This window comes from Misgurnus anguillicaudatus, chromosome 17 (assembly GCF_027580225.2).
Source record: "Misgurnus anguillicaudatus chromosome 17, ASM2758022v2, whole genome shotgun sequence".
NCBI lineage: Eukaryota > Metazoa > Chordata > Actinopteri > Cypriniformes > Cobitidae > Misgurnus > Misgurnus anguillicaudatus.
In genome coordinates, this window is record NC_073353.2 from 15,382,333 (window position 1) to 15,394,018 (window position 11,686).

An 11,686-nucleotide genomic window follows, 5' to 3' on the forward strand; every position below is an offset into this window, starting at 1 on the left:
CGCCCAAAGCTACTTAACAGTGTACTCACCTGCATACCTCCCTGTACGCCCAAAGCCACTTACCAGTGTACTCACCTGTATACCTCCCTGTACGCCCGAAGCTGCAAGCCCAGTGTACTTACCTGCTTACTTATCAGTGTACTTACCTGTATCTATCCTTCTGAGCTCAAGAAAAGAGGCTAGAAACGTTCACTTGTAGTTCACCTGTGAGACGCAAAGAGAGGGAAAGTCAGGAAGACTTACCTGCAGTCCACGTGAAGAGTCAGAAGTGACTCGGATAACTGTTCCCTCAGTTCCAGAAAGCTCACCATTTTTAGAACCCTTCCCCTTTTCCCTGTTTTTAATTAAATAAAGACTGTTACATTTTATTCCTCTTGTCTGTTTGGTCATTGGGGCATTTTGGGACGTCCTCGGGGTGGAAACAGAAGGAGGAGCATGACCCGCGACAGGGGCAGTCCGCTCCGCTCCCACCTGTGACAAAATCCTACAGCGAACGGCCAGTTTGTACTACAGCCCTCTACTTCCAAGTTGAATGATGAGCTTTGACTAACCTCTGCCCACAGGAACATGTCAGGCGTCAGCTAAGCTCAAATGGCTCTGGCTGCACAATTAATTACACACGATTGTCACGCGCATTTCGTCAGTAAAGCCAGTTCCTTGATAAGTAATAAATCACCATCAGCTACTTTCATATGAAGCGCCATTTACTACACAGACCCGTAGTTTACTGACAAAAGGGGAAATCATTTCCGATTATGAATGCGATATTTATTTCCCCTTTTGTCAGTGAACTATGGCTCTGTGTAGTAAATGGCGCTCCATCTGAAAGCAGCTGATGGCGATTTATTACTTATCAAGAAACCAGCTTTACTGACGAGATGCGCGTGACAATCACGTGCCATTAATCGTGCAGCCCTAGCTCTGGCTAAGCTAAGCTACTGTCGAAACACACTAAACAAACTACACAAGCAGAACTCATTACATAATTCTGAAGGAGGGACTTCATAGAACAAGAAAGACATCAGCCCGTTTTGAGGACAGTGAAAACAGCGCTATACAGTAAATTGTGTGAAAAATATTGTATTTTACACACAAAACATGAACACAATCAAAAACACAGAAAAAACATTACCTTTAACTTTACAATTCGCATGTAAAATCACACGAAAACATGACTGCACTGCTTTCCACCTCTTCAAAGCTTTTGAGCGCTCCAGAGCACCTGGCGTCCAGTAAAGCTGGAGGTTGTGATGAGCACCCACCGGTGGAAAAAGAAATTGCCGCCTATGAACACACACGTTTGTTAAGAAACATCATATATGATTTTTGTTTACATTTTTTATTTTCAATATATATATATAAAAAAGATATATACCTCCCCCCTCACACAAACACATTATATAAACCACCGCACCACAATGGTGAATTGGTGCATTACCATGGCGGTGGTAAAATACTGTCACAGCCATAATAAAGATAAGACAGAAAGAAATGCTGTTATGTACACAACCACAAAGATCCATTTTGTCTGTCAATATGAAGCCTCTTTAAAACTTGCATCAACATCCACTCTGAACTATGAATTAACTTCTGTGTCTGTCTATTGAAAACGAAGGGTCTGAAACATGTATACTATAGAGCGAATAGTGATATACAGAAGAAATAAAGTGCTGTGCTGAACAGTGACCATTGCATACTGAACTATTTTCTTATATTTTACTAATGACAATGATAAACCAGTACTGAGAAACAAGTAGCAGGTGTTTTTAAAAAGCTCACCTGTGAAGTTTCTTATGTTTGTGTGTCATCACGTTTCTGACCTGACAACCCTTGCTGTCTGTTTCTTGTTCAATCCTGACAACATATAAAAAAGTAAAATTAGTGCAATAGTAAAAGATAATTCTATAAATGATGACCTTTATCAGAATGTAATGCATACACTTGCATAATGCATTTAAGTATATACTGTAAAATATCAGGGTTAACATGTCACAACATTACCTGATCCAGACAGATGTAATGGCTGTTGATGCATTAAAATCTCAGCATTGACAAGATCACCATCACTATGTTTAATTTGAAGGGCTCTGATAACAAAGACATTACAAAAGATTTATAAAAATACACTGAAAACAAGAGCACATTTATATTTAACTAATGTTTTCAAGATCATGAAACGTGCTAATTATTCACCAAGAGAAGTAAGCAAAATAACACCATTTCACTTAATTTCAATTCAAATAGCACATGCCAAAAACTTACACTGTTTGACTTTTTCTTACAAAGGAGTTAAGAGTCTATTCTCTGCTTTAAATCATGGATACAGCGCGAGCGACCGCAGGTACAGGCATAAGCATCTGACGTAAAGTGTGATTGCCTGATAAATTTAGTTATTGCAAATCCGCGAGCCATAAAACACCAACATATCATCTAACTTTAAGTATAAACACTTAATCAGTAACACGAAATTAAGCAAGCAGCATTAATTAACTGACCGCACTCATCCAGCTGCCGTGCTGCTCCTCTTTACAAATTACTGACAGAGGTGTCTGTGGCGCCTGTAAGACCTCTCGGATAAACTGACTGAACTACGATATCAACGCTTTTCTACCGAACAGTTGTACAAAAAGCCCTTACATTTATAACTTGGTGCTTTTCTGAAGCAATAAACAACCAAGTGGTTAAGTTGATAACACCAGATATCATATTAATTGATTAATATTTATATTACAATCATATAAATGTAACCTTAGTCCAATTTCGGCGGGAACATCCCGTGGAATAGCTAATCAACTATTATAACGGATACGTTCACAACTTACAGAAAAACACAATTAATTGGCATCGTGCTTTTTGTCATACAACATTTTATGTGTGAATAAAATTATGTTACGCGTTTTAAACATTGACTTATTGACTTGATATTTCCTTACCTCGATGCACTTCTCGATGATCACGCAGACAGCCGTTAAACTCTCCAGTATCGTGTAATCTCGCGAGATTACCTCGCTTCTTTTTTGCCAGGATCAAACATTCCAAACTGACTTGTATGAATGAAACATATTAACGTCTTGATGTTATTTTATTATTAATGGTATTCTTCAAATTTATATTTAAAATGTTATATTTTAGACACTGATGAAAATATAATAATAATAAAAAACAATAATAGTTTATTTGCACGTGTTTATTACATTTTTAACTCTCCCCATTACAACTTTCAAGATGTTAAAAATTTGTCGCATTGATTTACAATTAATAACAAATATACTTTTTCAGACATTGTTTTGACATAAATTTAACATCAATTTGACATCTTCTTTCCTGACATCAAATCAACATCAATTTAATGTCAATGATATTGACCTGAGATATAGGGACCACAAAAAACATGTCAGTTTGATACCTTTGTTGGGCCTCTTTACAACCACAAGGAAATAATTACAAAATATAATGAAAATATGCATATTCATGCACGTCATACATGGTGGTCAAAATCTTGACTATTTGTTGATGTCAAATTGACGTCAAGGTGCCCGCTGGGAAGATATGGGTCCTACTGGGACTCTACAGGGGTAAGCGCTGTATTTCAAATTTATTAGAAATATCGCGACACTTACCCCTTTCTGTAGGTCCTCCCCGATCTGCGGTGTTCGAATTTCGGTCTCCGGTTCTGTCGGGAGGAGGCTCACCCCCCTGTCGCCGGACGAGCGCCCAACTGTTAGAATCTAATTCTAAGCAGGTCTAGAGGTATGAAGTTTTCGTTGAATCTGTAGTAAAGAGACGAGGTCTGAGGTGAGCAGCAGAGAGTTCTGATATATATCAGGGGCCATGAAAGACACTGACACCGAGATGCAGTTCAAACATAGACCAAAGTTTATTAGACAGGCTTCAGCTTATATAGTGTACAGAAAGGAAGCACTGGTCACCTGATAAACATTTGATAATGTCTAGAAGAATCATGTGGGCAGCTATTGAGCAAACATGTCTGGAGAACAATCACATGATTGGTCCCTTCGCAGGAACGTCTGGATACGGATACATAAATAATAATGCTTAGACAGTTGTATTGTGTAAACGGGGAAAGGGAGATTAGAACAGGGAAGTCTGGTCGTACTTCATGACCTGGACTGACCAGCCCATGTCTAGCTTTTGTGCATAGTCAAGGGAAAATGTCACAACTCAATCTCAACTTAGTAAATGCAAGATAAATGAACCGTATCATTGCTTCATTAATCATCCGAGTATAACAATAAAGAAATATACAAGGTTCTATGAAAATATATCAAATATATAAATGTGGGGTGTGGGGGAACAACAATTAAATTCTGACAGTTAGCTAATGCATTTACTAATGCTACCAAATACAACCTTATTGTAAGTGTTACCGTGATATTTTAAATTTAAAGTGTTAACTTTAATTCTCTATGGATTTCTGTCTATTTTAGTTTTTTGTTGATGTTGTTGTTGTTGTTACGTCAACTATAATATTTTCTTTATTTAACGGAGTTGTCACAAGTTAATTACCATTATCAAAATCCTTAATACATTTTTTGTCAAGTCTTGGTAATAAACACATTTGCATTTCTTTGGAAATTGCGCCCCCTGTGCTCCAGCGCCAAAGTTATCCATAGGATTTCACTGTTGGCTACTCCATTATCCTTCCTTTTCTCGTTATTCTTCGACAATATTCAGGATAAACACACTAAAATCTTGTCCATATTATTTGTCAACTACCCGGATGCACATATAATATACAGCGAAGACAGGTTCATAAACTGCAGTATTAAAATGACAAATGAGAATACCACACAGTGACCAGCATTAAAGAGATATAGGGAACGGCACAAAAACATTTACTTAAAAATGTTAACACAAATATTATGCTCAATAATCAAGTACAATACAAAACGTGTACTGTAGCACAAAACAATGTTTATTTTACAGACACTCTCTAACAAATGCAATACTATTTTCTTAGCATTCATGAATCATGGATGAAAATCTTGTATCTCAAGCTGCAATCTCAGTTTTATCATCATGACGTGGATATTCCTCCACCTCCATTGCCATCAGAAACTCTGACAGTAATGACACAAAATTATAGTCATTATGTTAGGATATGAATTATAAGAGAGTAAAAATAATTGTAAACATACATGAAGAGGATCAGACACAGGCAAGTAAATTAAGTATTTATTTTTCCATCCACACTTATTTACCTTCAGTGTAGTCCATGTCTGGTCTTGTAGCAACAAAAACCCAGGCCAGTCCGACCAAGAGGGCTACAACCAGGTTTACCACAATCCAGGGCTGTAAAATCTGATGTTCGGAACCTGGAGGCCTAAACCACAATCAAAATGCTGAAATGTCAATTGAAATGTTATGAAATCTGACACATTCAGTTTGCATTGCAGGGCGCTTTAATATCCATACATAATGTTAATGTTGGACTTCATTATGTTCATATTGGCAAACTCACCAAAGTGTCTCATTGGCTGTGGGGTAAAGATGTATCCGATCACTGGTCATCTGCTGGCTTAGAGACAGAATAAGAGCAGCAAAGTACACTAGGACAAAAACGAAAGGGAGGTTATGCATTAAAAAGGAAACCCCCTTTATTTCAATATATTGCTGAACTCTTAAAATTGTTCAATAGCACATCCAGACAGTCGTATCTTCTGTGCTGTCAAAGTTAAATGTTGCATTGATAGTGTATTGATTTCCACTCACAGAAGGAAGCAAGAGCCGCTGGATCGAGTGTGAGAAATCCTCGAAGAGCCATGGAGGCTTTGGCCAGATTTACCCTGATGTAAGAGATGGTTTAGAAAACTGGTACTGAACTTGTGTTCTGTCGAGTGTCATGGTCACATTTAACAAAATATAAATCATAAATTATAAAACAGTTGGTCTCGATTGCAGATTAGTCATTACAGACGTGCTAAAATGCACAATTTAGCAGCAATGAGACAAAAACCACCAGATTACAGAACCGCATCAGTAGCTAAATGTCATTGTAGATACACAGCAACATTCAGTTACATGTCAAGGCCTAAATCTTAGATGTTGGATGTCATTACTACTACACATTTCCACACACCTGTCAAAGGCAGACACAGTGCTGACAGCCAAAAGGAGGTAAAGCAAAGACTGCGCTGGGTAAGCCAGACTGTGGTACTGCTGGAGAAGATTGATAAGTGTGGTCAGCTGCTCTCCGGCTAACACATACACAACAATAATATTCCACACCGCGTATCCTGCTAGAAATCCATGAGAGAAGAGTCCTATGATCCTACAAAAGTCACACAAATAAATATGAATAAATAAATGACAAAGGATTGCACAATATTTCATTACACTGTCAGAAAAAGGTCCCTAGCTACCATTTAGGTACAGATTTGTGATCTTTGGTATCACTATACCTCTGAGGTACTAATATGAATTAGTTAGGTGCAAATGTGTGCTTTTTGAAAGGGTACTGCAGACGCAGTCATAGTTAGGGACCATTTTATGACCATGTTCCCTCATGAATTAAACCTAATTGAGAGAACTACTTGACAAATGGACTTAAATGCAAATAAAGAAAAAAGAACATTAAATTGATGACATACGATTGAATCAGAGTTCCCAACTCACCTGAAGCCGCTGTGGACCCTCATGGCAACATCTCTTGTGTTCCACATAGGCCTAACCTCCATGTACTCCTCCAGCTGCTCATTGGCTAAATCCAAACGACTGGTCGCCTGGAAGCGTTCTGGGATAGAGGTCATATCTCAAATCAGTGGCGTGGCAAGTCAGTCGGGGGCCCATATGCAAAACAAAATTACGGGCCCCCTTAAGCCAAAACCCCCCGTACCTTGCCCGTTGGCACTGTTAACTGTGGCGCGCAGGTCTGTTAACAACATAATACTTTTAATAAGGTAGTCAAATATTTTTACTTTACTTTTTTACTTTAAAGGGTAGATTTAAATAAAGAAAAACTAAATGTTTTGGGTAGTTTTTGACTCGTGACTAACTTCTCCGCCTTCTCTTTTCTCTTTAAGGCCCCACTTTTATGTTTATATTTGTCCATCCTTAATGTTCATGTAGATAGCTGCTATAGTAACCTCTCACACTGTGTTTTCTTTTTTTTGGCACGGCAATGCGTCATGTAAAAAAATTATGGCGTAATAGTCTACGGCGGAAGCGGAGTGCAAAAAAATAAATAATCGCAAACAAGAAATGACGGAGAAATTAGACATTATGGAGAAATAAGAAATCACTACACATGATATGCATACAAAAATATATTTATTGCCGCCACAAATAAAAATTAAATATATTTTTTTTATTAAAAGCTGGGACGGCCCAGAGCCGGGCCCCCTATTGGCCCGGGCCCATTTGCACGTGCATACCCTGCATGCCCAGATGCTACGCCACTGTCTCAAATTCTCATGCTCAACGTATTGGCAAAGTTACACCAAAATTCTGACAGTTATAGAGAATGTAAGTCATTATTATTAGATGACATTAATTATTAATTTTATTTTCAGTCTCCTATTTATTGATATCTCACTTAAATCAAATATTTCACATATTTGCTCATCTTGATACTCACTGCTTTTTTCTACAAACACTTTTCCGATTGAATGGCTGTGACCCAGAGGTGCAGAAAATAGAGAACGTTGAGAAATCGGTGCGTGCACGTCAGTGATGATATCATCTTCCTCAACACCTTGCTCATTATGGCACTGATTCTCCAACATCTTAGTCTTTCTTCAAAAAGAAAAGAATTTTTTTTTTATTAATAATCTTCCTATCGCTACACACTGTTGGAATTTTTTTTCAAAATGTGTACCCCAGCTGTCACTAGGGCAGTATTAGGTATACATCTGGTAGCAATATGTATCTTTGAGGTACTAATAAGCCTTCTTTGGTACCAATATATACCTCTGAGGCACTAATATGAACTCTTTAGGTGCAAAGCTGTACTTTTTAAAAGGATGACAGCTGTGGTATATTTTGACCATATTTTCTGAAAGTTTATGACTCTACAAGTAAACTTGAACCACCTAAGGTATATACAGATACAAATACTATAATACACACAAATTATTTATTTTGTATTGAAGTACTCTAAGTTTTTATTACTAGGAAGTATTTTCCTCTTACCTTTTCTTCTTGCTCTTTTTGGTAACTTCTTCACCATCTGTTTGGGGCTCTTGAACATCTCCATTTGTGAGGTCTTGCTGTTCACCGTCATGCTCTTATAGAACATTTTATAAAAAAAAAATTTACTAAAGAGAAAAAATATAAATTATGGGGTGGTTTCCCGGACAGGGATTAGCTTAAACCAGGACTTGGTCTTATTTAAATTAGGAAATATAACTAGTTTTAACAAACATACCTTACTAAAAACATTACTTGTGTGCATTTTGAGGCAAAACAAAGGGCACTGCTGTATTTTAAAATATGTCACTGCAAGATGTTTTCAGTTTGGACAGCTCTTACATTTATTTTAGTCTAGGACTAGTCTAATCCTTGTCCGGGAAACCGCCCCTAAATGTTTATAGCATCAAAAATTGTTTACCTAAAGTATGTATTTTTTTCTTTCTCTTCTTCTTGTGTGGTGGATTGTCCTGAAGCTCAGGAGTCAGAGGCTCTTTGCTCTCAGACTGTCTGCGACTCTCAACAACACCCTCCATTTCTAAAGCCGGCTCTGTCCCTTAAAATATAGGAGAAAGATGAATAATCCATGCACTAAAATGAACAACACTTAAGGATGTACTTCATTCTATTATCTTTATTATATTTTAAATTCCTCTTGCTACCTAAAGAGGTAGCTGTTACACCAATAAACTACACACATTTCTTAGTGTGTCTACATTACAAGACATGTATCGGCAGCAGTAAGTACATACCTGTATGGTACAATGAATCTTTTTTAATTTGAAATATTCAGACTAGGCAAGAAATGTTGTCTTTTAAAATGTAGTCAATGAGGATGGTTAAAAATTTACCTGTGGGTTCCTCCACTTCATTGATGTCTTTTTTGACTTTCTTTTTCTTGTGTTTAACACTTGGCATGTTGTCTATGTAAGGCACAAAAACACAAAGTGCAGTGTCTGTTACATTAGTCTTATTTAGTACATATATTTAAATTAGGTTACTACACAGCTCAAGCAACAAACTATTGACAAATTTGATTGATTTATTGTTGGCTAAATATCTAAATAAATAGACTTTATTTGAAACCTCCTGTTGCATGTTCTGTAGTTCAACACAAATTTATATGTACATTTATTTCATTTATGTTATCCAAGGGGAATTGCATATGAGGGAGCATTTAACATTTTATCAAGAGCTAACAATAAGTATACTACACAAACATTTAGTAAGAAAAAATCAATACTGCCCTCTTTATATTCTTTCTGTGCAGCTCATGTAACAGCAAGTCAACAAGTAAACTGCTCCTTCAAATGAGCCCATGCTGGGTATAGTTAATTCCCATTAGACGATTATAAGTTGAGTTAGGTAAATGACACTGAACTGCAAGTTTCAAGTTCCCTTTGACAGGGAAGTGAAATTATATTTCTTTGGCCCCAAAGTCTCTGTGCTTATGCCAAAGATGAACAGAACTTCATGCTATTTCTTTTTCTAAATTTGTGATTGAAATTGAATGAAACAAAATTAAAATTATTGTGGGACTTACGGTGCTGTACACATTGTCACTCCTTTTCAGATCATAGTAAATACCAAATAAAAGAACTACTTTAAGAAATAACAGTAAAATGAATACTTAAACAAATATACAGCAGTTAGTTCTAGTTCTTGATTCTAATTGAATGAGAGATGTTCAAAGAGTGCTGATATTGGACCATAACATAACAGCACTGAACACTTTTGATTTCTATTACTTCACCACAATAACTGTTCATATAATACAACTGCTTTTATGTTGTACACAAAAATGTAGGAAAATGTATACCTATTTTGCTGATGTTGCCAATTTGTTGCCTTAAGTATTCATTCAGATCATGTCGTAGGAAGAAATCCTCGCTGAAATATTAAAGAATATTTACATTATTCCCCGCCAACATTTCTGAAAAGTTGCACTGAAAAAATTATTCATTCAATTTGATTTTTTTTTTAAGGTAAGTGGTTGCAATCAATTTTTTGTTGAAATGTAGCTTAAATAAATTGATTGCGATCAATTACCTTAAAAAAATTGAGTAAATTGAATGAATAATTTTTTTTCAGTGTGCCCACCATCATTTTTTTATTTTACAAAAGTTTCACAAAATTCCTTCCAGGAAAAACCAAAAATTTATAAACATACAAGAACAGACCCTCTGCTTTCAAACAAACAAAACAGGGGAAAAAAAACACTTCATCCTATCTATATTTTTTCTGCTTATAAACTCATAATTATTGGTATTTTTCCTAAAAAATATTTTTTTACCGTAAAGCTGAAATAATTGCATTTTTGTGAAGGAATTTTGTTAGAGATCAGATTCATAACGATTATCAAAACATACACAAAGTTTAAAATTAGTAAATAATGTTTTTGCTTCAGTTTTTTTATAAATTGGGTAAGTGTGCCATTTAGTGGATACTCAAAAAAATTAAATTCATGCAAATGTTTTCACCCTAATTGACAAAATAACTTGTAAATGGCGGGGAAAGAGTTAAATGGGTAAATATCAACAATTAATGACAATAGGTGTAAAAAATTCTGGGATCACTTGTTAAACTTATATGAATAATTTTGTGGTATTCATTCTCATTAAAGTATGCACTAAAACTGGCATAGACTCTCTCTTGTTTGTTTAATGATCTATGTGCTTTATTGGAATCAAGGGAATCTTACCTTTTAGTTATAATGCTTTTTCTATTTCTATATATATTAGCTTAGATTTTACATTATCAATCAAAATCTCACATTTTCAGCGTGGTCCCATGCAGACTTTTGAACCTTAGGGTAATACATAAAATTAAGGCGCATCACTTCCCCTGAAGGTTGTTTCATTTTTACAGTATGGGGATGTTAAGCCACCAACTGCACAACTAATCAAGTTTATGCAAGTTCAATGTCAATGATTTGTGATCACAATCCAACTACGTATGATTTTACCAGATTAAAATCAGGTCACATGGTCACAGTAAGCATGTACTGTAAACACGTCAAGTCATACATATACAGGAGAACAACAGTAGTCCTAAATACAGAGCAATGTATAACATTTATAGATAATGAAAGACAGTGTAGCACACAGAACATGTGCTCTTTTTAACACATACTGTACATTATCAATCAAACACTGCTTGTCTTTAATAAGTGAGGGTCTGCTATAATGTCAAGTCGTATAACTTACCGTTTAATTTTCTCTCATTATCCTCAGGCAAGAGTTGTGCAGCATGAGTTGTTAGGTCTTTGTTGTCAGGCTGTATAATCCTGGGTTTAATCCTCACAGACGTGCATCTGCCAAGGAAGGAATTAGTGTGGCACAGATCGTGAGTGAGGACATACTGAGAAAGCCACATACATACATTGCCTACTTGTGAGAAATGTTTTATCTACACCATTAACCACAGAGGTTGCATAAGAAATATTTATCCAGCATATTATATTCATTAACAAATACAAAAAACACACACACAGGCAGATACAGTGGAAAAAGTGTTAGTGATAGTTCACCCAAAAATA

At 36.1% G+C, this 11,686-nt stretch overlaps 1 protein-coding gene across 2 annotated transcripts; it reads right to left on the bottom strand.

Moving 5' to 3' along the window:
- Window positions 1-4,840: 4,840 nt before the first annotated feature.
- Window positions 4,841-11,685, bottom strand: tmem237a (transmembrane protein 237a). 2 transcript variants are annotated; one of them, XM_073855037.1, is made up of 12 exons: window positions 11,355-11,492; window positions 9,968-10,038; window positions 9,000-9,071; window positions 8,570-8,704; window positions 8,152-8,245; window positions 7,598-7,755; window positions 6,637-6,754; window positions 6,101-6,292; window positions 5,734-5,807; window positions 5,483-5,570; window positions 5,223-5,344; window positions 4,841-5,081 (listed from the first exon to the last, which is right to left on the bottom strand). In XM_073855037.1, exons 3-12 carry the CDS (start codon window positions 9,064-9,066, stop codon window positions 5,014-5,016), a joined length of 1,116 nt encoding a protein of 371 aa, XP_073711138.1. In that variant the 5' UTR covers window positions 9,067-9,071; window positions 9,968-10,038; window positions 11,355-11,492; the 3' UTR covers window positions 4,841-5,013. The 2 variants fall into 2 exon arrangements, with proteins under 2 accessions (XP_073711138.1, XP_055072516.2); XM_055216541.2 differs by lacking the exon at window positions 9,968-10,038 and having other exon boundaries at window positions 11,355-11,685.
- Window position 11,686: the final 1 nt, after the last annotated feature.